Source organism: Aedes albopictus, chromosome 3 (assembly GCF_035046485.1).
Source record: "Aedes albopictus strain Foshan chromosome 3, AalbF5, whole genome shotgun sequence".
Classification (NCBI taxonomy): Eukaryota; Metazoa; Arthropoda; class Insecta; order Diptera; family Culicidae; genus Aedes; species Aedes albopictus.
In genome coordinates, this window is record NC_085138.1 from 258202957 (window position 1) to 258230653 (window position 27697).

At 41.2% G+C, this 27697-nt stretch overlaps 1 protein-coding gene across 3 annotated transcripts in view; it reads right to left on the bottom strand.

Annotated features, from left to right (window-relative positions):
* LOC109422366 (uncharacterized) overlaps positions 1–27697 on the bottom strand; it is a 144247-nt gene that overhangs the window by 28712 nt on the left and 87838 nt on the right. For 2 of the 3 annotated variants that reach the window (XM_029873717.2, XM_062860377.1), the window contains exons 2-3: positions 24059–25069; positions 18248–18374 (exon numbers count right to left, since the gene is read on the bottom strand). In XM_029873717.2, coding sequence (XP_029729577.2) covers positions 18248–18374; positions 24059–24748 — 817 coding nt within the window. In that variant the 5' untranslated portion in view covers positions 24749–25069. The remainder of the gene's footprint in view (positions 1–18247; positions 18375–24058; positions 25070–27697) is intronic. The other variant, XM_029860989.2, reaches the window with a different exon arrangement.

Sequence of the window (27697 nt, forward strand, 5' to 3'; positions counted from 1 at the left end):
TATTGAAGATAGTTCATTATTAATAAGAAATACCATGTAATAAACCGAACAAACTATGTGTCTTCCAATGCTTTTCGAACGAACAACTTTTCCGGTCGCCAGCAAAACAAAACTGAAACAGTGACGCCATTTGTAAATCGAAAGATGCTGTAAATTTACACGACGGTTTAAATTTGTAGTTTCGTTAACGGAAAATCGGGTGTCATTCAATTTATTTTTACATTAAAAGCTGTAAATACATTGTGATGGAATATTGAGCAGATAAAAATGTAATATTGTGTGTTTTTCAATGCTCCAATTATGTGCATCAATTTAAACTCAATTTTAAATCATTTGCTTGTTTAAATTCGTTTAATTTCACAGCTCACATGATTTACATCTCGTTTAAATTTAATATTTTTTTCTGTGATGGTTGCTGAAACTATTTGAAGACTGTTTAGTGCTTTTTTTATTCCTTGTTGGATACTTTAGTCTCTGCCACCAATTTTTGGATATGTTGTGACAAATATCCCAGTTTTATTTAGCTATATAAAGTTGATACAGGTATTACTATTCTTTTGTGACATTCATAGCCGTCTAAACTGTCCTGAAATTCAGTCCTTGATATCTACAGCAGCTACAGTAGTTATTTGCAATGTATTTTGTAACGTCACATATCCAGCTATAATCTAAAATCCCCCCTAGGATTGTACAAACTATTCCAAAGTTATTTTGGGATAGTCCAGACCAATCAAACTACGCCAAAGATCAGTTATTCAATGTTCCCTCATATGATTTTTTGTAGTATTATTAGGCATATCCCTTTCGTGACGAACCAGCACAATTGTGCTGTTTAGCAACACCAGCTTTGCGTATTTTTTCATCTGTTTTGTCTTTGTTCTAAGTTATGTAAATTATTTTAATAATGGAGCCATTACTAATACTTGCATGTGTGCAAACAAACTTTTGTTTACTTTGCGTCTGAGATTTACCCCAAAAAGTTAAACAAAAAGTGAGCAAAAATGGTGAACCATAAAAAAGTTTTATCTGCCGCAAATTTGTTATTTCCTATTTATCCAGGTGGACAAAGCTAGAAATCGATAAATGAAAAGTAGTACTTCTATATGCCAAAGAAAAAGTATTGATATGTCCAAAAGTTTGGGAGTTCTGGAGAGCCAAAGTTTAGCAATTTCTGTGGAAATTTAACTTTTTTGCTCTCCGTCCCAAAAAGGATATAAAATCGTACTGTGTTGATCGGGGCTATAAGTGGAAAATAATCTCCATAGTTACGAATTGTTGTAGAAATACTATCTATCATGACTCTTATTGCATATGGCTAACCAAAACATGTGTTCAAACTCAAAGTACTATTGAGTAGAAAGCTTTAAAATTTAGAGAGAGAGATGTGGCCTTAGGGGTCTCCAGTTAGCCTAGTGATTAAGGCTATGAATCGCCAATCCGGAGACGGCGGGTTCGATTCCCGTTCACGTCGGGAAAATTTTCTCGTCTCCCTGGGCATAGAGTATCGTTGTACTTGCCTCACAATATACAAATTCATGCAATGGCAGGCAAAGAAAGCCCTTGAATTAATACCTGTGGAAGTGCTCAAAGAACACTAAGTTGAAGCGATGCAGGCCAAGCCCCAGTGCGGACGTAGAGCCATAAAGAAGAAGAAGAATGTGGCTTTAGAATAACGACTAAAACATTTCGGTTAATTTTCTTGCCCATAAAATCATAGAACGCCATCTCACTGTAATGAATAAATCTATCTTTGTGGTGAAATACGATGTTTCGCATGCAGAAAATCCACGCACACATTTGCCTGCATATTCGAAGAATGAATGCAACTTGTTTGTTTACAATTTACCGACGGGAAAAAGCAGTTTGATTCAATAATTGGGCCGCTTTTACTGCATTTTGCAGCAATGAAATCCAACTTTGAAGTGCCGTAAAGTGAAGAGCTTTTGTGGGAAGTGAATTGAAGGTCAGTACAATAAGTGAATCTGGAGAAGTGAAAATTGAATGGTGATGAAGAACAATTCGACAAGCTGCAGCTTTGGTACGCACGGTTGCCTTCGTCATACTTTCTGCGATGTTTCGTAAGAGTTTAATACGTTTCGAAGCGTTTCCATGACGTTTCTGGGGGTTCATGGGGATTTAAGGGAGCTTTCAAGGGAGATTCGAAGAGTTTTCAGAGGGATTTTGAGACATTTCAAGGCGTGTTAGGCAACTTCATGTGGTATCAGGGCATTTCGGGGAGTGGTTTCCGAAGGTATCAAGATGTTTTGAAGGGGTATCAAGCGTTTGAAGACGTTTCAATAAAGTTATGAGGGGTTTCAGGAGCATTTGAAAGTGGTTTCGGGTGATTTCAGAATGCACCCAAGAGAGTTTCAGTAGGTTTGAGCAGGGGTTCTCAAGACGTTTCAGAGGATTTCAGTTGGTTTGTGAGGGTTTTGGGGGTCTTAGGCAGTTTCCAAGAGAATTTCAAAGAGGTTCTAAGAAAGGTATCAAGGCATTTCAGCGTGTTTCAAGTGGTTTTAGGGATGTTCTAGGGCATTTCAGGGAGTTTCTGAGAGGTTTTAGAAGACTTCCAAGACCAAGGACATTTTTATAAAATAGCAGAAAAAGCCATTTTAGAATGCAGATATAACGAAGCCCTTGATTTTTCATGAGCATAAATATGAAGAACCAAATGTTGATTTGCGGTGAAAAGTTGATCGATTGGTTATCCGCTGGTGGCGACCAATCGATTAATTTTTCAGCGCAATCTGACTTTCGGTTCTTCAGATTTGTGCTATTGAAAATTCGAGATGTGACTTCGTCATTCCTCACATTGAACAATACAAAAGTGTAAAGAACAATGCTAAGAGCAACGAAATATAAGAATCGATTATACGCTTTATGAATAATGCATATCACATGTAGCAAATTGTAACATGTAATCATTCCGCGGTTTACATCTTTGGACCCGTGTTAAATGATATAGGTATACATATTTACAGTTCACCGTACGTTCATATCAGGTGACTATTTCTACTCTGATCGAAACGTAAGCGAAGCATCATGTGCTCCGACAAATTACTACATGTCGGTATCACCAGTCAGTGTGAATTCTATAGCGTTAAATCAGCTTGAGAAAATGATGAATGAAAGAGAAATCAGTTGGGACGTGACCTAAGTGCTGCCACGTAATTCATTCATTTGACAACAAGTGCACATTTCCAGTTAACTCAATATCGAAATAGCTAATCGTAGCCGATCAAATTAACCGATCATCTTGAAAGGAAAAAAAAATCGCTCCCCACTATCCTACGCACGTAAGCCAACCTAACATCGCCTCGGGATTGTGTGAATGGAGGATTACCTTTGAGAGAGAAGGTTTCATTATTTTTCGATCCAAAATTGGATCGTCTGAAATCGGTGCCAAATATTCCATTCCACTGACCAAGGGACCGACCGACCAGCTCTCGGTGCAAGTGAAGATGGTTAAGCTCCCTCGATACTCCCGCCTGGATCATCAATGATTCACATTTTTCGTTGAAAAAGGCGACACGACGATGCGAGGATGATCCTAGGTAGAGAGACAACTTAATTATAGAAGTAAGTTGCTTTAGTTTTCACTGCCACTCGTCCGCCGTTGGAAATATTCATGGAAGAGATCACCACATTCCACTGTACTGGCATGTTCGCCACTTGGCAACCGCACAAAATATACGGCTGTTTGGGGGAATTTTTCGACAGAGTCACATTCTTGTGTAATTTTTACCTTCGTTGAACGATCGTTATTATGATGTAGTGTAGCAGCTGATGGGGGATAATATAAACGAAAGAAATCTTGTGGTAGGTTAGATGATCACATGACTTTTTTTGGCGCACATTTTTACAATATGTATATTTTTTAGTTCAAACTTTTGCCACTGTACATTGTGGGGTCAGTAAACTAATGCTAAAGTGAACAAAATTATTTGACTTGAACAAATACGGTGGATCAGGTCCTAACAATGCAGATGTTAGAGCATGAGCATGAGCATGAGAATGATTGACCGCCCGCGGTTGCTCCTCTGTTATTGCAAGGACAACTGCATGTACACAAAGAACCAACAGATGATGCTTTGGATTAGCTTTCTCTTCATTGTGTAAATACTGGAATCCCAATACTTTAAGGTCCTAACAATGCAGATGTTAGCGAACTAATCTTAAAACCGAATTGCAACATAGTACATCCGATTATTTTTTGCTCGGGTCGATTTTTGATCATAACTTCGTCAATTTTCAACCGATTCACATGCAAATTTATACACAGGGAGACACAGCCAGAGTCAGTACTATATCCTTAACCTCTAAAATCAAGTCAATAGCTTCAAAATTGACTAAGTTAGTTATGTCAGAAAAAAAGAAGAGTGCAAAAAAAAAAAAGAATCGGGTATAATACATTCAAATTTGGTGTTCCGCTGTCCTTATTTAGTAAAAAAAATACCAATTTCGATATTCTAAATTAATAGGACACGATCGGTGTGGTTTTAGATTTGTAGTAAGGAGCTCGTTTTTTTGCATGTAAAGAAGTAAGTTTTCCGTCACTACAATGAAATGAAGCAAAAAGCGTGGGTATTATGATGATTCTTCGCCTAAATTGATGTTGTTTGAGCGTTTCTTGTCTCTTCAGCAATACAGCTTCCCAAAGTTTTGCTCAAACAGGATCAAATTAGACAAGGAATCATCTATTGACCCGTGGAAGCATGAGGTAGGAACTTGTAAGGACTAGAGCTATGTTGGATGCACTTTATCGACTCACCATCTAGCAGCCCTTCAAGAATAATTAGACAATTTAAAAAAATATCTGTCAGCGATTAATTCCCTGAATGTTTCGCTTTTCTGTTACGATAGACTACGATCTCAGTACATTTCCTTTTTTGTTGATATCTTGTCATCCTCTGGTTATTATAATCTTGGATCCTCTTTGGAGCCACCATGGTGAATACCTTCGAGCTCACTGCTTGTCGGTGTTCAATGGACCCAGCTTTACCGCACTAGGGCTTGACGTTCTCGCCCGTCTTTTTCGGGAATCGTCCTTTCTCTTTTTGCACCATTTCATTGCAGAAAAGGGTGAATTTACCTTCGCACCATACAAAAAGTCAGCTCATTACTACAAATCTAGTTATTTATCGAACGTGCCCTATTATATAGTAGGCTTTCAGAACTATAGTTACAGTTAATTTTATCTATTTTTTTTTTGTTTTTGTTACAAATTTGCGGTACTATAATCATACTACAGTCCACAGTGGGGTCTCCAGCTAGCCTAGCGGTTAAGGCTTTGGATCGCCAATCCGGAGACGGCTGGTTCGATTCCATCATTGTATCATTGTACTTGCCACACAATATACTAATTCATGCAATGGCAGGCAAAGAATGCCCTTCAATTAATAACTGTGGAAGTGCTCAAAGAACACTAAATTGAAGCGAGGCAGGCCAAGTTACAGTTGGAACGTCGAGCCAGAAAGAATAAGAAGAAGAAGAATCATACTACAATGCATGTACTCTGAACACTACACACTTATTTCTGAATTGCCTGTTCGGTACTTTTTTGACGAGATTATAACAGCAGTACGATCTCGGTAGTCTCGGTATGGTAATCGATTTTACTGAGGTTCAGTAAAACAACTGTCAAAATCGTATGGAAAAGGTAAACAATAAATTTTTGCTGAACGAGTTCGGTGCTCAGCAGTTTTAACCTCGTCAAAAAATTATTGCGCGCAAACCCCAAAATTTTATTCCCACCTTTGGGTTTCCGCGCCGAAGACCCAGCGCCAGATTCGGCGACAAAGAGAGCTGACAGCAGTCGCCGGGCAGTTGGCAATCCTGATATTTGACGGCGGTCGCCCGTTAGTCATGGGAGTGGATTGTTGTCACGCAAATAGAGCTTTTCGCAGAAAATGCATGTGTATTGTGTTATTGTTGACAGATTTTCTGCTGTATTAGTGTCAAATTCAGCGATTTCCTGTATCGCGTAAGCCTTCGCTGGAAGAAAACGTCATGTTGCTCAGCGAAGCAAAGAAAATTTTCAGTGAAAAAAGCAATACCGAACTCGGTAATCAAAATTAAGTGTGTATAAAGCATAGTAACAAGCGCTCACCTGCAATCCGCAGGAGGACAATATTCGAGGTCAGGCTGTAATGGTGCATGCAGCTTTTGTCAGCGACCCACGTTCCACAATGAACGATGAGACTGAGCTCTACTTGCTAGCTAGAGATGTCCGGAAGTGGGTGTCCGAGGGATGGTCTTACAATAAAGGTCGCAGTTTCTTCTTGTTATTTCATGCTGCATCCCAACACGGACGTTGCGCTTTAATGCAGGGAGAATGAAAAATTATGGTGAAAAGCATGGAAGCTTGCTCCACTAGCGCACAAGCAGCGGCTATTTGCGATATTCCGTGTAGATTTTATCAACACATATGACGGATGTACACGAGAAAAAGTTGTCAAAGTAGTTCAATTACATTTTTTATTATTGGGAATAAAAAACAATCTCACTAAATAGGGTATCGCGCCACTTGGGCGGTGGCTTCTATATTCGTCTGTTTTCCACTATAACTCAGTCAATTTTGAACCAATTGACTTGAAATGTTGCACACGGGTAGATACTATACCTATCTCACCACATTCCAAAAGTTGTGTCAATTAGTTCAAATTTGACTGAGTTATAGTGGAAAACAGACGAATATAGAAGCCATCGCCCAAGTGGCGCGATTCCCTAGTGAATTATCCCACTCAACACTACTTGATACGCCGAAACAGCAAAAAAGAAATATATAACACCGAAAATCAATTTGCAATCACTTTTCGAGGTAAAATTTGCGGATGGCATAAGACCACCAGCCAGTGCCGGATTTAGAGGGGACGGGCCCCCACATTTCAGGGGCCCCGATAAAATTTAACTTGACAAAAAAATGTAGGGCAAGAAAAATAAAAGTAGTGCAAGTTTCTCGCATTGGTTTTTATCATAAGAACTTACTACTGTCTACTGGCAATGTGTATGTGATATGTTGTGATTCTTTTCACAACATATTGTTGCAGTCTATTTTTTAATTAAAAATTTTTCATTCATTTTCCTTCCTTTGGCATGAAGTACTACTTAATGCATTTTTTACTTTATAAAAAATTTCTTTTATCATTGTTTATACGCTAGTGTTTTGGATTTTTATCATGTTCAGGGTACGAAAAACGGATCACGTCGAAAAACAAACGCTTTGTCCTAAGCGGTGCATGTTGATAACAAAGGCGCTCCGCAACAAGCGCATGTCAGGCGATGAGAGCAATAAAACAAACATCGCTTGCCGTGCGTGTGCCGATATTCCGACTTTTCTGCTGAAATTTTCGACCCACATCATCGAATTCATAAGCATTTGGACGAATTAGGACTCTTGCAAACCTCAAAGTTGAGTTTCAGTAGTAAAACAATGCGAAAATCATGATGTGAATAGAACGAGACAAATATTCCTACCGTTTTTGTTATGAACAAACTCGGGAGCGATCTTTGTCATTATCTGCTAACGAAAATACAAAGCATTGTCGTCGTGCCTTCTTTGTTGCCTATTTTTCGCTTGCGGTGCCATATTTTGCGTACGCTGATCATGTTATATGGGCAAATATATACCCTACATTTGTTACTCCGGCCTTGCGACCAGACTTTTCTCAATTCAGCCGACCATATTCAAAACAACGCGGAGCAAAGAAAACGCGTGACAGTTTTTAAAATGCAACCGCTCGCGCGCACACCCTGCTGCCAACTTTGGTGAGGAAAAAGACATTTTTGAACGATTAATACGAAAAGCTTTTTTTTTCGTGGCTGTGATGAGTTGAGTATTGCGGCAAAACAATGGTGTTAAGTTTAATATTACCCGACCACAACAGAATAAAAAACTGGTTACAGGTTGTATAGTATTTTTACTGCGATTTTCGTTACCAGAGTTGCAATAGAAAACTAGTCTGTTGTAAGTCATGTTTCTTCAGTGTCGAGTGCTTGGCACGGTCCTATGAAAGATGGCCGAAAGACAGTTGCCCGAATGACAAATGGTCGAAAAGCTAGCTGGCCGAATGTACAGATGGCCGAGGAACATTTGGTCAATTTCCTAGAAGAAACAGCCTGTGTTCAAAAGAAAGTAAAATAGCCTAAACATGCAGTCAAAGGCCTATTGACCATTTATCATTCAGTCATCTGTCCCCAGACTCTTGTAACATTTTCCGCAGACGAAGTAGTTCTATGTGTCTAAAAATGAGCACAAGTAGTAGAATTTAATGCCCTCCAAGAGTAAAATCTAAACTAGTGTTGTACTCTGTAATGGGTGTTATAAATGCATTATTGTCCCAGCACATTATGTTGACCATTTTTGGATGCGCACACCCCGCTAGCCATCTGGCGAACGTTCCAGAATATTTCAGGGCAAAAGACACCATAGTTGGACGGATGGATGGATTGTGGCTTGCTAGCGCTGACCAGCAAAAACCGTCGATTCCTCCAGCCACGTGAAGAGAAAATCTCAAGAGGACGGTTTTTGATTATGCGCCATAATGTTGTGACACAAAATTTATGGCCGCACTGTTGCCCAGGCGCCCTTCTTATGGAGGGACGGGACGGATCTAATCATATAGTCAGTGCAGTCAGTGTCCTGCTTGCGCATAGGTGAATGTCGATAATGAGGGAAGACTTGTACATACTGGTACCGTACCGTACAAGTTGTGATAATTTATGACAGTGCGAAATTTGCTTCTCTCCTTTCGGGGATGCTATTCCTTTCGAGTTCTTGGTATGGCGATGAGCGATGGCGATAGCGGGCAATTCGTTTATCGACTGTCGCCAGCAGAAGCCTTTGCCATTGGAGAACAATATGAGCTCTATTGTATTGGAACATTATTTGCACGACATGCATACTGGCTCTGTAACGTTATATCATAAATCATTTTAAAAGGGGTTTGCTTTTTAATAAATAAATAGTTTATGGAGGTTTTTTTTTTACAAAAAGTAAAGATTAACAACTGCTTTAAGTTATTACACTGTTCCAAATTGTAATTTTCCTAGAAAAGTAGCTTTGAAATCCTACTTCCCAACAGAAACAGAACCTTATTGGCGATAAAAATTATGAACAGCATATCCTGGATTGGACAGAACATATTTACGATCGTGTCTACAGAACGTAAAAGCGGCAAACCACTTCGCATCAAAGAGTGACGGTTTAATTGCTCTACTACGCGGTTCCTTCCTCGTGGATATCTAAGCCTTTGATTCGGATCGACCAGCACTGCACCACGGAGATTTACAGTCTCCATCAAATGCGGATCTAACCTCAGCAGAGCAGTTCATCGTTTTAGCGGATGAATAATAAGCGGACCAGGAGTGGAGACCAGGTCGGTAGGTACAACTTTAATGAGCGTGTATTTTTGTCTGTTTCCTCATGAGTGATTTCTTGAGTGTTGAGAATTTTCACCCTCAAGTAGACCAAGGGGGCCTGGAGGCGAAGGATTTTAAAATATTTCCACTCGCAGCCGTTTGCGATCTTCCCAGCGAAGACGACAGCGGCGGCATTGGAATTTCACTTGACCGTCACATCACGGCGGCGCCATCCTCGCCGACGATCCGACGACGACGACGACGACTTGGTGTCGTTTTCTGCGTGTTATATTTGTAGTTGCCATCGTCGTCCAGATCCAGATCAACAGACACAGAAGCTGTTTTGGTATATAAAACATTTATAAGTGCGCCGTCGAGTCCAGATTTATGAATATTCTCAGGCGCCAAATGGATTCTCGAGTTCGACGATATGGGTATCGCCGCTGAGGACAATATCGATTGTTGTTTTGATGGAACGGAACGAAACTCGTACTTGACCCGATTTTATTTCCATCGTCGTCATTGTTGCTTGATTTTACGACCAGGCGAATTATGCGTTGATGAACATCCCAGTCATTGACTTTCAGCCAATTTTCTTTTATGTGGCGAAATTCTGCGTCTTACCCTGGTGACCGATAAAGTGCACCCATCATCACCACTGAGTGAAACGCGTAGACGTACTAGGAGACGCGACAGCGATGACTAAGTGGAAACGCATGGTCGCTCGTAGCTTGGCACAAACTGGTTGCTGCTCTTTCTGAATGGGTCAAATTTCGGCTACATTACATACACCGCTGCGCTGAAGTAAAGGTGCGACCGGTCGGAAAACATTCGATCCGAAAGCGTGACTTTTCTTCATCCGATCCCAGTTGATGTTTTGCAGAGGTGTAAAGTTTTTCCTCGAAAACAACTGGGCGAATATATGCGAACATGTAAATAGCTGGCACTCGACGGGACCGGCGGCGTCGTTGGTCACGTTCCGATTCAATATCGTCACAGCATTTACAGGTGTGCAGCTGTTGTTTTTGATGAGGGCGGAATTTTATTACGTGTCCTCTGGTCTTTCTATATGCGAGGGTGGGAAAATACCGCCACTGCGACTAAAGACGACTAGGATTTTGGTATTGAAACAGCTTAGATTGGACATCGCGACACCTAAATATGGCAAACGAAATTGCGATTCTCTCGGGGGGTCAATTCCCCTAGGTTGGAAACCACTGGTTCATAAAACATTCACCTGAAACAATACTTTTTCTCAGCGAATTGTCTCATTATTCATCAACAACATGTACCGTTTTCTTGTTATCGATTCCCCGCGGACACGACAAGCGATTTGTCAGCGAACCAAGATTAACAAGATACCGTCTTCAACTAAAGGCAAGGTGCCAGCTACGCTGTTCTCCGCCTCCTCCCCACCAGAACAACAAGCTACCCGGTGAGTGTGCTCAGCGCTGCTGACTGGATCAAAAGGTGCTACTACAGGTTCAATGTCGTTCGCGGCGCTGAATGTTTCGTTTAAAAGCAAGCGCAGCAGTGCCTTTACCTAGTAGTTGTGTATCTATCGGGAGTCAACCCGGACAACCGCCAACCAACAACACGGACGACGGTACTGACCTACACCTTGAAAATTGTAACAACAAACGAAAGAACGAGCGAACGAACGAACGTTGTCGCCACTGCTGATTGTCGCCGAACGTTTGATCCGTTTGCGGGTGGATTCATTTCAAATGAGGCGGATATGGCATCGTAGCTCTGTGGAATGATTCCATGCGGATAGATATCTAACGATATTCAATGTTTCCTTGTCATTGCGTGGAGCATCTAAGGCCTAAGCAAACTCGCGCAATTCCTAAAGGAACTTTTAGAGGAATTCCCGGAGGAACACCCAGAGGAGTTCCCAGAGGCACTCCTAGATGAATTAAAATAAAAACTCCTGCAGAATTATCCAGAGGAGACTCCCGCAATTTATAGATGTAGAATTTGTAGAAGAATTCCCAGAAGAATTCTCAAAATATCTCCCAGAAAAATCTTAGAATATCCTCGGAGGAAACTCCCACAATTTCCAGAGGAACCTCCCGGAGAAATTCCTAGGGAAGTTCCAGGAGGAAACTCTCGCAATTCCCAGTGGAACTTCTAGCGGAACTTCAAGGATAATTCCTAGAGGAACTCTTAGAGGAATTTTTGAAAAAAAAAAACCTCCGCAACTCACACTCGCAACTCACTTCTAGAAAAATTACCAGAGGAAATCTAACAGGAATTCTCGGAAGGATTTCCGGGAGCGCTCCTCGAGAAACTTCCCGGAAAACTCCTTGAAGAACTCCAAGAAGATCTCCTGCATGATTTCCCGCAGGAAACTCCCGAAATTCCCAGATGAATTTATAGAAAAAATCAGAGGAACTCTTAGAGGAATTCCCGGAGAAACTCCTGGAGAAATTCTCGGAGGAACTCCCAGAGGAATTTATGGAGGAACTCCTGGAAGAATTCACGAAGGAATTGTCGGAAGAAACTCCCGCAATTCCCAGAGAAACTTTAGAAGAATTCCCAAAGGAACTCATAAAAGTATTTCTAAAGAAACTCCTAGTGGAATGTATACAGTAATTCCTAGAAGAATTCCTGGAGCAACTTCTTTAGGAGTTCCTGAAAGAACTCCTAGAGAAATCCTAGTGGAGTTCATGGAAGAAGCTCTCGCAATTAGTAGCGGAACTTCTAGCAATACTTCAGGAATAGTTCCCAGAGGAACTCTTAGAGGAATTCTCGGAGTAACCCTTAAAGGAATTTTCAAAGGAATTCCATGTGGAATTCCTGGAGCAACTCCTTTAGGATTTGCTGGAAAACCTGTTAGAGGAATTCCCGAAGAAGCTCCTACAGGAATTCCTGAAAGAAACTTTCGCAATTCCCAGGGAAACTTCTAGCGAAACTTCAAGAATAATGCATAGAGGAACTCTTGAAGGAATTCTCGGAGGAATTTCCGAAAAAAAAAACTCCTAGAGGAATTTCCGAAAGAACTCCTGAAGGAATTTCAGTAGGAACCTCCCACAACTCCCAGATAAACTTCGAGAAGAATTCCCAGAGGAACTCTAGCAGGAATTACCGGAAGGATTTCCGTGAGAACTCCTAGCAGAATTCCCAGGGAAACTCCCGGAGGAACTGCTAGAAAAAATCCAAGAAGAACTCCTGCAGGATTTCCCGGAAGAAACTCCAGCAATTTCGAGATGAATTTCTAGAAAACTACCAGAGTAACTCTTATAATGATTCCTGGAGGAACTTCTAGAGGAATTCCCGGAGGAACTCGTGGCAGAATTTCCGAAGAAATTCCTTGTGGAATTCTCGGAGGAAACTGCCGCCATTCCCAGAGGAACTTCAATAAGAGTTCCCGGAGGAGCTCCTAAAGGAATTTACAAAGGAACTACTAGTGGAATTCCTGGAGCAATTCCTAGAGAAATGCCTGGAGCAACTTCTTTAGAAATCCCTAGAAGAACTCTTTGAGGAATTCCCGGAAATACTTCTAGAGGGATTCCTGGAGGAAACTCTCGCAATTCCCAGAGGAACTTCTAGCGGAAATTCAAGAATAATAACCAGAGGAACTTTCAAAGGAATTCCCGGAGGGATGTCTGGAAAAAACTGTTAGAAGAGTTCCAAAGAGTTCCCAATTAACACACTTGTCACAGAAGAGTCACGGCGGCGCAGGTTTTTGTTGCGCAAATAATTATTTGTTTGTTAGAAGTAAGTCACAGTAACTTCTGCGCAACAAAAACCTGCGCCGCCGTGACTCTTCTGTGACAAGTGTGCTACTTAGGCTCCAAGATGAATTTCCCGGAGGAACTCCTAGAAAAAAATCCAAGAAAAAACTCCTGCAGGATTTCTCGAGGAAACCCCCGAAATTCCTAGATGAATTTCTATAAAAATATCCCAGATGAACTCTTAGAAGTATTCCCGGAGGAACTCTTTGAGGAACCTCCCGGAGGAACTCTCAGAGAAATTCCCGGAGGGACTCGTAGAGGAATTTCCGGAGGAACTTCTATAGGAATTCCCGGAGGAACTCCCAGAGGAATTCTTGGAAGAACTCCTGGGAGAATTCCCGAAGGAATTCCTAGAGAAATTCTCAGAGGAAACTCCCGCAATTCCCAGAGGAACTTCTAGAAGAATTCTCGGTGGAACTCTAAAAGGAATTTTCAGAGGAACTCATAATGGAGCAATTCCTAGAGGAATCCCAGGAGCAACTTCTTTAGGAATTCCTGGAAGAACTGTTAGAGAAATTCCCGGAGAAACTTCTAGAGGAATTTCCGGAGGAAAATCGCAATTCTCAGAGGTACTTCTAGCGGAATTTCAAGAATAATTCTCAGAGGACGTCGTTGGAGGAATTCTCGGATGGATTCCCGGAAAAATACAGAGAGGAATTCTCGAAGGAACTTTTAGAAGATTCCCGGCGAACTCCTGGAAGAATTTTAGGAGGAACCAGAGATGTCCATATCCTCAGTGTAGGAAAGAGAAATAGAAAATACACCACTCACGCTGTGTATCTCAACAGGAGCCCGTCTCTTATATGTGGATCCACCGCTGCGATTCGGATGCGCGCAAGCTTGGTGGGTAGAAATAAATCTCTTAGCTCCCTGAGCACTAGTCCACACAACAGTGCGGCGAGTGCGATTTAAAATTCTCTCCGGTGAAAGTGTAAAAAATCACCCGGGCGCGCGCTCCAGTGAGGTTTTTGCGCCAGAGTGCGCGCTGCGGTGAAACACCGGAGAGTTCTCGCCCCGGCGACACCATAGTGATGATTCAGTGACTGCTGGGTGAAAACACGGGAGAGCGCCGGAGAGCGATGCGCGCGAAAGAGTGAGCCACACTCGATCCAAGGCGAACGAGCAAGAGCACGCACTAGCGCTTGGTCTACCCACTACCCAAAACAAGAGAAACTGGCTTCTTGGTGTGGTGAAAAATGTTCCTATCCCCATTGTGGTCGATAAACTGACGCCGCAGTGAATCGCTACGGTGAAATGCCATCTCTGGGAGGAACCTCCCGCAATTTCCAGATGAACTTCTAGAAAAAAACCCAGAGGAACTCTAGCAGGAATTCTCCGAAGGATTTCAGAGAGAACCCCTAGAGGAATTTCTCGGAAAAACTCCTTGAAAAACTCCAAGAAGAACTCCTGCAAGATTTCCCGGAGGAAACCCCCGAAATTCTCAAATGAATTCCTAGACAAAATCCCAGAAGAAATCTTAGATAAATTCCCGGATGAACTCCTAGACCTAGGGGGATTCCCAGAGGCACTCCTGAAAGCATTCTCAGAGAAACTCGTAGAGGAACTCTCGGAAGAAACTCCCACAATTCCCAGAGGAACTTCTGGATGAATTCCAATAGGAGCTATTCATGGAGCAATTCCTAGAGGAATTTCTAAAGCAAATTTCTTAGGAGTCTCTGGAAGAACTCTTAGAGGAATTCCCGGATGAACTCCTAGAGGAACTCCTGGAGGAAACTCTTGCAATTCCCAGAAGAACTTCTAGCGGAACTTTGAGAATAGTTCCCAATTCCTGGAGAAATTCTCGAAGGAGCTCTTAAAAGAATTCCCAGAGGAACTTCTAGAGGAATTCACGGAAGAACACCTGGAGGAATTCTCAGAGGAACTTCTAGAGAACTTCAGAGAAACTTCTAAAACTATTCCCATAAGAACTGCTGGAGAAATTCTCGAAGAAGCTCTTAAAAGAATTTCCAGAGGAGCTTCTAGGGGAATTCACGGAAGAACACCTGGAGGAATTCTTAGAGGAATTCCTAGAGATATTCCGGCAGAAAACGCCTACAATTTCCAGAGAAACTTCTAAAAATCTAAAGCTATTCCCATAAGATCTCTAATATAAATTTGAGGAGGCAATTCTGGAGGAATACCTGGAAACTTAAAGTTGTTCCCAGAGAAACTCCCAGAGTCGTTCTCGGGGGAACTCCTAAAAAATTTCTAATGGCGCTGCTTTAGGGTTTTCTGAAGGAACTCCTAAAAAAAGGTCAGAAGAAACTCCCGGAGGACTTCCCGAAGTGACGCCTTGAGGAATCCTCTACAAAACTGCTAGAGGAACTGGAGGCTGTTTGACCATTATGGCCTCTGAAAAGCTAGTTTTTGGAACGCATTTGACTGTGACCAGCAAGGTCGCATTTGATTGCTGGAGCGCAGGAAAGTATGGACAGGAACGATATGCGGAGGTTTTATGCAGCTGTCAGTGGTGCGCGGCACAAAACTGCGCCAGTGCCCGCCATGTGCAATGACCGGGAAGATAATTCGCTGACCGACAAAACAATGGTGGCAGCCAGTTGGAAGATTTGTTGAATGGTAGCAGTAAAGGAGCCCCCAGGAACAGGATTACCATAATCGAAGAAGGTCAAGCAGTGGAACCATCCATACTGAATGAGGTTAAGAAGGCTCTTAAGGAGCAAGGCTGCTGAGAAGGACGAGATCCCCGTCGAACTTCTAAAGCATGGAAACAAGCAGCTACATCAATCAATCCACCAGATTTGGGAGGATGAAGAATTGCCTACCAGCTGGTTGGATGGTCGCATACGCCCAATCTTCAAGAAAGGGCACAAACTAAAGAGTGCCAATTACAGATGGATTACCCTTTTGAATTCGGCATAAAAGATACTATCGCATGTTCTGTTCAACAGACTGAGAGCTCTTGCGGAATCTTTCGTCTGCGAATACCAGGCTGGTTTTCGTAAATGCCGATCACCGACGCACGGATCAAATGTTTAACCTGCGGATGATTTTACACCAATTTCGGGAATATAATTTGCAGACTCACCATCTGTTCTTTGATTCTAAAGCAGGGTACGACTCAGTGAAAAGAAATGAGCTTCGTCAGATTATGTCAGAGCATGGTTTTCCGGCGAAAATAAAAAAAGCTGATACGCGAACGCTGGATAGATCAAAATCAAGTATTCGGATCGCAGACGAAGTGTCTACCTCGTTTGTGACCATGGTTGGACTGAAGCAGAAAGTGCGATGAGGAGATCTGGCGTGCAGAGGAATGGCACTACCATCACACATGCTCCTCGGCTTTCCGGACGATATTGATCTCATCGGGATCGATCGTAGGGCAGTGGGGAAAGCCTACGCTTCTCTGAAGAGAGAGACAGCGAGCATAGGTTTGACGATTAACTCTATCAAGACGAAGTATGTGATAGCGGGTAGAGACAGAGACAGGTCAAATGGTGTAAGTGCTAAGGATATGATTGATGGAGATGTATTTGAAGTTGTTGAAGAATTTGTAATTTAACGAAAAAAATCGAAGTTACAAACTTCATGTGAAATAGATTAAATTACAGTAAATAAAAAATCGATTGACATATGAACGTGATTTTGGTTCTAGCGATGCCTATGAACCAATCGTTATTATTCTTGTTCCTATAACAAGATGTAGCTGTTTCCTATGGATTTTAACCAAAAAGTCTTCGAAACACTCAATACACATTCTGCTTAAGAACACAAAGAGAGGATTGATGAAGAGAAATCGATAATGTTAGTTGGGCCTAAATGAAAAATTATTGTCGAAATCATTCTATTTCTCAAAGTTACGTTGTCACATTGGCAACATTAATTTCCTAGCTGTTAAAAAATGGAAAGGACACCTATTCAAGGAACAAATGGGAAAAAAAAGTTTATTGAACCATCTGCAGACCTTGAAACCCGTCGTATGACGCTAGACCGGTTGCTCGCCTGTCACTATTTACCAATGAAATGTGAATAATGTGAGTACCTACCGCCAGGCTTGTCCGCACTCGGCGCATGAAAATTCTGCTCTTTTGATTTACATCCCCTAAGCCATCGTATTTATTCAATCTTTCTATCTAGCCTGATAGAAGGATGTTGAAATATCCTAAATGTCATTTCGAACTGTCAAAAAATCGCACCGCAGTGCCACACTGTGCGCGCAAAGAGAATTTCACCCGGGTGAATTCACCCCAGTGAATTTCTCTTTGCACGCTCAGTGCGGCACTGCGGTGCGATTTTTTGACAGTTCGAAATGACATTTAAAATATTCAAACATCCTTCTATCAGGTAAAATAGGAAGATTGGATAAATACGATGGTTTTGGTGGTGTAAATCAAAAGAGCAGAATTTTCATGCGTTCAGTGCGGACAAGCCTGCCTACCGCCTCCTTCTCCTCCTTCATTATTCCATATACCCCTCATCAGAACACTGACTGCTTCAAGTAAAGTCTATTTTCGACACGTTTACTTTCGCACCAGCACATACCTTTTTAGTTCAATCGTGCGAGTATGTCACTTTCCGAGCGGAACCTACAACCAACAACGGGGACATTGAAAGTCGTCTAACTAACATCTAACTAGAAGCGCCAGCGTGGACTAAAAATAGAAAATTGTCCCTTTTCTTCCCTTGTCACGACGAACGAGAGTGGGTGGGGCACAATCAAGTCAACGCGCGCCAATGTCAATGACAAGAACAGTTCGAGGTAACCGGAGGTATCCACCCACCCCAGCGCAGCAGTTCGCTGCTCCCTCTGGAAAACGTGCATTCAAGGACAAAAGTGCATTCGAATCGAATGGCATGGCACGGCGTGCAGCAGCACCCTTCGAGTCGCACGTATCACAGTAGGTAGGTACTACTGGCTGCTCAATGCAATGTTTGCATTGCACATTTGTTCCTTGGGAACAACGTGGAGACAATCGAATGCTGGTATCGTTTGTTGTCTCGCTGAGCAGAATGACACGTTATCCACGCTAAGAGATTTGCCTTATCAGAATAAGACGGAAGTAATGGGAATGTCCTGAACGGATCATGCAACCGACAGAATCCGTTATTCATCTGTTTGTAAGATTATTCGAAAAATCTCGAAAGGGTATATCATGCTATAGAACCTAAATAGTAGTTGAGTGACTTACCTCTGTACTTTGGAACGAACTGCTGGATGTCGCTGGGAATGTTTTGGTAGAACTCTAGTTCTCTTAGATTCAACGGTTTGATGACGGTGCTCTGGTTCAGCAGTAGCAGTCGCGTATGACCGCCGACCTGTCGATTTGTTTTCGATGATAAAAACAGAGAAGAGTACATTATTAGTATTTTTCGAATATAGTGGACATTACTAGGTTACTTAAACACAAACTTATATCAACTATATGAAAACAGTTTTTTTAATTTTCAAACCACAGCATGTTGTGGCTGAGCGATTATCAACAAGAATCTGTAAAAATATTATTGGAATTAGGATATTCTGGTCGTTGTTTCTGGAGTCCAGACATCTTCCCTATACCAAATATGTCCATATTGCATGGCTTCAGAACCTAAAACTCCTTAAAACAGTCGCCATCTTGAGTTGTGAGCCGTCTTGGATTATCTAGATACCAAACCAACAGCATATGCAGCGCGTGAAATGATCTCCTAGCTCAGCACAGCACACTGCGATTTTGAAGAACAAGGGGACAATTTGGTGGGAGGTTCCCTGTCACATTTGTGTAAACATGAGAAATAGGAAACTCTTTCCCATACCCATATTGCAAGAGCCTGAAGCTCTTAAAAACAGTCACCATGTTGCATTTAAAACCACCATCTTGGATATTCTGGTTGCCATTCTTGGACTCCGGGTATCTTCTCAATACCAAATATACCCATATTGCATTGTTTTAGGGCCTAAAACTCGTTCAAAAAGCCGGCATCTTAAATGTGGACCGCCATCTTGAATTTTAGGGCGCCATCTTGATTATTGTCGCCATTTTTTGACTACGGACGTCTTTTCCATAACAAATATACACATATTGCATAGTAGTTTTAGAGCTTAGTAGTTTTCTTAGAACAGCCGTCATCTTGAATTTTTGGGCCGCCATTTTGGATTGTGGGACACCATTTTCGATATTCTGGTCATCATTGTTTGGCTCTGGACATCTTCACCATACCAAATATACTTTTTATCATACGTTTTGACTCCAGAAACAGCCGCCTTCTTGAATTATGAGCCGACATAGTGGATTTTGAGCCGCTAGCTATCCTAAATTATAGGTCGACATGAATTTTCTAAAATCCCGAAGAAAAATCGTCATCCGTGCTAAAAGTTACAAAAATAGGGTTTGTTTCAGTTTTATATATTGCTATTGCCAGAACACCAGTGCTGGTTCGGATCACTGAAATGGCCATAACTCCGGAATGCCTCGACCGATCCGGTCCATTGTCAATAGCAAAAAATGCGGTAAAATTCCAGTTTGATTCGTGCAAAAATTGTTGAAATTGACCAATGGGAAGTGCCTTGAAAGCGAGTGACCTTTTTTGTGCACAGACATACATACACACATACATACAGCAACTCAATTCAATGAACTGTATGTTACTCGACTCTCTAGCCATCTATCGAAATTTTTTTTTGAGTTTGAAGACGTTTTAATAGATTCATAAACCTTTGAGGCCTGATTTCTTCAATGCGTAGTTATACAGAGGATTTGATGAACTGCGAGGGATGACGTGCTCAAAAATAATAATCATTATACCATTGGTTCAAGATTTTTATTTATATTAGGTATTCTCATCATTCAGGAGAGATTTACGGAAGTTGACCGAGAGTTTATGAAGAAACCATGGATGGTTTTAAATGAGGGGGCGGTTTTAAGAACATCAAGAATCAAGATCCATTGTTTTGAATGTTCTATGAGGATTTCAAGAAGGTTTCAGCTGGCTTAAGGAGAGCTTTAGGGAGTGTTGAAGTGATTTCAGGAAATTTGAGAATGTTTTAGATGGGTTCCGGAAGTATTCAGGGAGTTTCAGGGGAATTTCGAAGCCTTCCGGGTGTTTCGTAAGTGGTTTAGAGGGGTTTTAATGCGTTTTAGGTGGTTTCAGAGAGTTTCATGGGACTTCGAGGTATCATGTGCAGATTCGACATGTCGCGACAGCATAATAACATATTTTGTCATAATAATTGAATAATGGAATCAGTAATATTTATGTTATCAACATAGCTTATTATGGTATCAATTTATCTGTCACAAGCGGCCAAATAACAAATACCATAACAGGAAAATGCTTTTGGAAGACCAATTCAATAACATGTTTTGTTAAATTCACTAACAACTTAATAATAGTGAATTTGCAAACTTGTTATTGTTGTGTTATTGTTCACCACTAGTACATTCTCAATAGTAGAATGATAACTAAACTTGTTTCACAACAAAATCTATTTATTATTTGATCTTATTTGATGAATGTATATAAATAACCTAGTAAATAACTCTATCATTACAAAATATTGTTTCCCAACAAAACATGTTATGGAAAAATTTTGATAAGTTATTAATAACAAATTATGATTGAAAACAGCCAATCTATTAGCTATTCTCCTTTGCTCGGGTAGCTTTAGGGGGCTTTCAGAAAGTCTCAAGAAGTTTCATGTGGGTTTCAGGGAACATCAACCCCCCAAGTTGGTTTTAAGAGAGTTTTGATGTTTCAGATGAGCGTTTGGAGGTTACAGGGGTTTCTTAAGTGGAGTTTCAAATGGGTTATATGTGGAATTTTGAGGAGTTTCAGGAAATTTATGATTTCTGTGGTTTCAGATGTTTTTAAGTAGTTTCAAGAGATTTCAGAAAGCTTCAGGTTATTTCATATGGTGTGGAGTCGCATCTTAACGTTCAGAGACATAATGTTACAAACCTTTGCAACCTAACGCCCCAAAGGTTAATTGTATCATAAAATCCTATGTGCCGTCTTTCTTTGAACTCTATTGAACATCTGCATATCTGGACACTATGTCGCAAAACATGTCTATAAGGTCCGGATATTATGACGCTGCGCCCTTGAAAGGTTTCAGAGAGTTGCCGGGGGCACCACGGAAGTAGATTTCAGGAAGTTTCATTAGGATTTTAGGGAGGTTTCAGAAGATTTAAGGACAAGGTATTTGGAGTACATAGCTCAAAATTTCTAGAGCACCGTTTTTTAGAACCGTTGAACGGATTTGAATGAAAATGCATCACGCTAATTGTTCAGTAGTTGTCAACAGCGTGATGCATTTGAATCCAAATCCGTTCAATGGTTCTAAAAAACGGTGTTCTAGAAATTTTGAGCAATGTACTCCAAATACCTTGTCCTTAAAGGGTTGCAGATGGTTTCAGGACGGATTCAAAGAGTTTTAGGGGTTGCCAATGGATTTTCAAGAGATTTCAAAGGATTTCAGGGGTACTTGAAGGGACTTCAGGGAGGGTTTATGAAAGTTTTGTATGAATTTGTTCTAATTGTTCTAAATGCTTTTAATAATCACGAGTTACGTTTGCTGATTCCATGACTTGTACTTTAGAGTTTGTGCTGAGGCAACTTTATCGGTATTCTCTCTCTCTCTCTCTCTCTCTCTCTCTCTCTCTCTCTCTTCTTGGCGTAACGTCCTCACTGGGACAAAGCCTGCTTCTCAGCTTAGTGTTCTATGAGCACTTCCACAGTTATTAACTGAGAGCTTCCTCTGCCAATGACCATTTTGCATGTGTATATCGTGTGGCAGGCACGAAGATACTCTATGCCCAAGGAAGTCAAGGAAATTTCCTTTACGAAAAGATCCTGGACCGACCGGGAATCGAACCCGTCACCCTCAGCATGGTCATGCTGAATACCCGTGCGTTTACCGCCTCGGCTATATGGGCCCTTTTATCGGTATTACAGCTGTGGAATATTACTGAAATTCCTGCTGGAGAGTTCTTCAGAAATTCCTGTTGGAAGTTTCTCCAAAAACAGCTTCTGGGGATTCCTCTAGGAACTCTATTTGTCAATTACTCCAGCAATGCCACCTGAGAATTCTTTTGGGACTTTTTCAGAGGATGCTTTCAGAAATGCCATCAGTGGATTACTCCAGGATTTCCTTCTGGGGATTACTACAGGATTTTTTTGGAGCTTCCTCCTAAAATGCTTTTGTGGATTTGTCCATATACTTTCAAGGATTTTTTTCTGGAATTTTTAACAGGAATTCCGTAGGAAGTTCCTTAAAGAATTTCTACAAGAATTCAACCTGAGATTCTTCTGAGAATTACTTCTAGGGATTACTTCGGGAATTCACTCGAGGATTATCAAAATAAACTCCTGGAGAATCCCTACAAGACAAAAAAAAATTCTGGAAAATTTTCAAGAGAAACTCCAAGACAACTCCTGGAGCATTCCATCAATGAACTTATAGAGTGTTCCCAGAAAAAAAAATCTGGTGATCAAACGAAACTTCTGGATAATTCTTAGAAAAAAGATCCTGGAAGATATACACAAAATGAGCTTCAGATTGTCTCCCATAAGGAACTTATGGAATATATTCAGAGGACTTATGTAGATTTTTTTAGAAGGAACTCCTGGAGGTTTTCCAGAAGAATGTCCTGAAAGATTGCCAGAAGGAACTCCAAGGGGAGTACCCCAGCTGCTGGGAGATTTCAAGAAGGAACTCTTGGAGGATTCTCAGAAGAAAGCATTGATAGACTCTCATGCATGTTCTCAGAAGTATCAAATGAAGGAACCCAGTAGGAGATCCTCGAGATTGTTTAAAGACGATTCTGTCAGAAGCTCTTAGAGTAATGCATGGACAAATTTATCGAAGATTTTTAGGGTGAACTCTAGAAGTAATCGCAGAAGGAACTCCTGGGAGAATTCAAAAAGTACTCGGTTTTTTCCGGCCTTGCAGTCTTTGGTGCGCAATTTCAGAAGAATTTCTTTAAAGAATACCAGACGTAAGTTCTAATAGAATTCCAGAAAAAAACTAAGGATATCTAAGGGATATTCAGAAAGGATTCCCGGACGAATATCAGAAGAAACTTCCGGAAAAATATCAAAACAAGAATCTTGTAAGAATGCCCATAGGAACTTATAAAGAAAATTTTGGAGATACTTCTAAATGAGTTTCAGAAAAAAACATTTGGGTGAAACTTAGAAGAAACTCTTGGAGGCGTAGGCGTCAACTTATGGTGGGCATGCATGGTTTGCCTCCAAACATTTGACGAATTTAAAACTTTTTCATACAAACACATATTGAAATATATTTTGACCTCATTTTTGTTCACCAACGAGGATTGACGGGTTTCCGATCCCTATTAAGATGCTACTGTCTTTATGCTTTGGTTATAGAAATGTATACTGTTTTGTTTGACTTGGTTCTTACTGTTGTTAACGAAAGATTAGAAGATTTTTTTTTATCTGTATTAACGAGATTTTCAGTCCTAGGTTAGTTCATCTCGGGACCCACGCTTTACTTCCCTTCCGAAGGAAGAACCCACATTTTGTCGGGAGTGGGATTCGATCCTCGGCGTAATAGTCAAGTGTTCTGTCCATCACACCAGGTCCGCTCCTCTAGATTAGAAGTTCTTTTAAGCCTCTTCTTGATCCTTGACAAGTTCTTGAAAACTTTTGACATGTGAGACTCTTGGCCGTGTTGTCAATTACTTGCAAAATCTACAGACAAATTTCGAAAGCTTTTGCAGCATTTCAGCTAATTCTTGACATACCTAACGAATTTCTTCGGGTATCCTAACCAGACCTCTGTTGTTGGTGTATATCTGGCGAGTTCTTTGAATAATAATTTTTAAAATTGGCCGATCATTGTTAAACTAATTTCAGCGAATTCCTTGCTAGAAGTTTTAGGAAATTTATGAAGCAACACAATTTTTAGTAACTATGCTATTTTCGTTGGATTTTTCTCGTCAAGTTTCATTAAGGACATTGCTATTCATAACTACAACTCAAAGAAAACGTAAACTCACCTGATTGTTGAGAGGATAGAGAGCGATTTCATCCTCGTCACTTTCAGTGTCGTGTTGCTGCTGCTGTTGATGATGATGTCGTTGCTGACTTTGTTGTGATTGCTGTTGTTGATGTTGATGAAGAGGATGATTATGATGATGGTGATGGAAACTTAACTCTTGCGCACAACACTGAACACTACTACCGACACTAATACCACTACTGTTGTTGCGATGATTGCTGCTGTGAAGATGATGATGATGATGGGTATTGCTAACCACGATATTGCCACCACAATCGATGTGACAATTGTTGAGCTGCTCCGCTGACTGTTGCTGCTGTTGATCTTCCAGGTACGGCGGGAGATCGACGTTGGCGCTTTTGGTTAGGCAGAAACCACTAATAAGCGCTGACGAGTCAGGTCCAAACTGCAAGTGCTGCTGTTGCTGATGGTAGTGCAACTGGTTGTTTTGCCGTCGCTGCAGCTGCTGTTGCAGTTGGACTTCAGACGCGTATTCTGCATTTCGTACAGAGAGAAGCTGCTGTTGCTGCTGCTGCTGCTGCGACTGCTGACTGCTGCTGACGACGTTGAAAACGTTGAAACTGTTTTGCTTCTGTTGTTTTGGTTGTTGTTGCACACTATTGGAGACATGCTGAGTTGTAGTGCGTTCAGTATCTCCCATGCCCCAATGTCCCAGAAAATATACCATACCCTTGTGGCGAAAATTGTACCCTGCTTCGGCAAGAAGAGCGTTCGATATCGGGCGGCGGAGGGTTCGCAACGGGTACCACCGGCGGAAAGTGAAACCTTACAGTACTGACTAAGGGTTGTTGTACGGCCTGCGGAGCCACCTTAACGAATTTTTCTGTGCACTTGAGAACGAAAAGTCCCGTCCCGTGGTGCGGCGTCGCTGTCGTCGTCTTCCCGCGGTTTGTAATGCTGCTGATGCTGCTGATGCCGCTACGGATCGGGCACGCACTCACGATTTCGTTCGGCGAACTGCGCGACGGGCTAGTCACGTTAGATAAAACTGAAACGAGAACCGAGAGAAGAAATGGGAAACTTGTTAGTTTTGTAAGGTTCTGTATAGCTAAATATAGCGGGTGTGTACGCGAGAGAAATTGATGCGGGCGAAAGTGTGCTTTCTACTAACTGAAATGGGGTCAAAATCTACGTCGGCGACGATGCAGGGCTGATGCAATAGTGTCAATGTGCTCAATGTGTGATGAATATATGAAGGCAGATGGGTCGTCACATTTTGATTGCTCACAGATGGGAGCAAATATTTATTGGGCTCAACGGGGCATGATAGACAGTGATAGCTTTAGTTTAAATATTACGCTCAGTAATATCAAGTAGTACCCACTAACAAATGTTACTGCAAGATTTTGAAATCGTAATATGAAGCAATCAACAAATTTTATTATCACAACTTATTTTGACATTCATGAGTTCTTTCGGAAGAGCTTAATAACATTGCTGAATAACAATAAAACTTGCTATTATTTAAAAATTATCTTCTACCCGGGAAAGGTATTCCTGAAGGCATAGGAAATCCTCATGGAATACCTAGAGCCACGGTTCTCAACTTTGGCTCTCGCGACCCCCCAGTCTGTCGTCACTGCGCTTTTCGGAAAACAATCGAAGCGTGCCTGCAAGCGGTTGGGGGGCGCGAAACGAAGGTTGGGAAGCTATGACCTAGTAGAGGAAGTCTCGGGATATTCTCTTTAAAAATCCCTTGACGAAGTTCAGAAGAGCTCCTGCAAAAATCCATTGAGTAACTCATGGATAAACCTGTGAAGTAATTCCTGGAGAATACCACGAGAAATCTCTGGAAAATCCCTGGTGGAATTGCTGGTGAGATTTCTTGTTTGTAGAGTTTAGTGTCTAAGCTTGTCTTTCCCAAACTGTCAGAAAAGTTACCTTGATGATTTTCAATGTTTCAACTAGAGTTTCTCATGCTATTCTAGTTGTTTTCTACTTTATAATCTTGTGAATTTTAACATAATGCTGTTCTTCACGATTGTCATGAAGTGATTTTATATTCTTTTAACATCTCTTCACTACGCCCTGCATGCTGTACTGGTTGTGAATTTGTTATTTTGAAAACAATTCCTCCAACCAATTTATATCTTACGCAACAAGACAAAGCCAATGAAAAATCAAGAGCTTATCAGTCAGTACGTCCCCTAGCCTAGACAAAATCATCCCACCTGATTAGGAGTTATAAAAGCGATCAGCTGGCTAAAGCATTGTCCAGTTAGAATCCGGACGCAAAGGATAATTTATTGTGACGCTCTCAATGATCATAATCATATTTTTTTACAGCAGTCTGATCATAAACAAGTCCTCTATTGGTGGTGAAAATTTCATCGATTTTTTTGCTACGAGTGAAAAGTTATTTGAGATTGAAGACAAGTGAAGGAAAAAAATCTTGCACAAACACGCTGAAAATTAAGCGTTGTCAGGTATGATAGTCGCGAAAAACGTTAATGTCTCCAAAACCATCATGTGTGATGTGCTCAGATGTTGTTAACCATGCCATGAGGAAGTGTCCAAGGAAGATTGAAGTTTATAATCATGGATAAATCTGCTTGAAATTCCAAGATTTGCCAGGAAGTTCGAGCTCTGGACATCTTTTTCTCACATCACGATTTTGACACCAAATGTGTACAAAGATGATAACCTCAAGAATCGCGTGCTGCTTTTCAAAAATGCACATAAGGGATCTGTAGAGGTTTGAACTAATTTGGTGAGCTATCACGACAGTCTGAGATGTGCAGTGGTGTCATCACTGTTGGATAGTGTTTATTAACGAAAAAACACTCAAATTTCGCTTGTTTGGAATTCACTGAATAGCCCTTAATTTCGCAAGAAGAGAAATATTCGGCAAAGTTTCTTTGGAATTCTAATCAGACTGGTAGAGGGTCTCAGGGCACTACAGAGATGTCCTGATTTTTAAACAAATACGCCGAAGGGGTTGATGTTAAAATTTACTACCATTGTGCAGATTTTTAAGGAAGTTATGACGGAAAAAATGAGAAAATGTAATAAAAATTAAATTAAATAATTTTAATTATATTTTTCCATGAAACTACAGTAAATTATCTATGTTTTGAGATCTTCACCTTTTCTGTTTGTTATTCCACCTCTGAGATATAAGTGATTGTCTGCGTCCGGATTCTAACTGGACAATGCTTTAGGATGTGATATCTCCGAGTACATGTCCTCTACCGCTACGACAAGTGCTTTATTATAATTGCATGTACCTATGTAGAGGGGGAACAACCGTGCCGCGATTGAGTGACTAAGCGCGTCATTTTACGCCGACCAAGTTGTCGACGACGACGACGACGTTGCTTAGAGCTGACTGCGATGCGATCGTGTTACATGGTGTTATGACGTGGATTTCGCACCAACCAGCCGATGTCGTCGTCAAAGCCTACAGGCAGTCAGTCAGTGTAGTGTTCCTGCTAATCGTGTTGTTTTTGCAACGCAAGTAACGAGAAATCGAACGAACGAAAGTGAATCGTAGGTATATGATAATTTTTGTGTTGAAAACTGACGACGCAGCGTCTAACGCGGCGATGGGGATTATGACAGGTTCAACGCGATCAAGGTGATGAATAAAGGGGGAGTTGGGGTTTTCCAAGTTCTG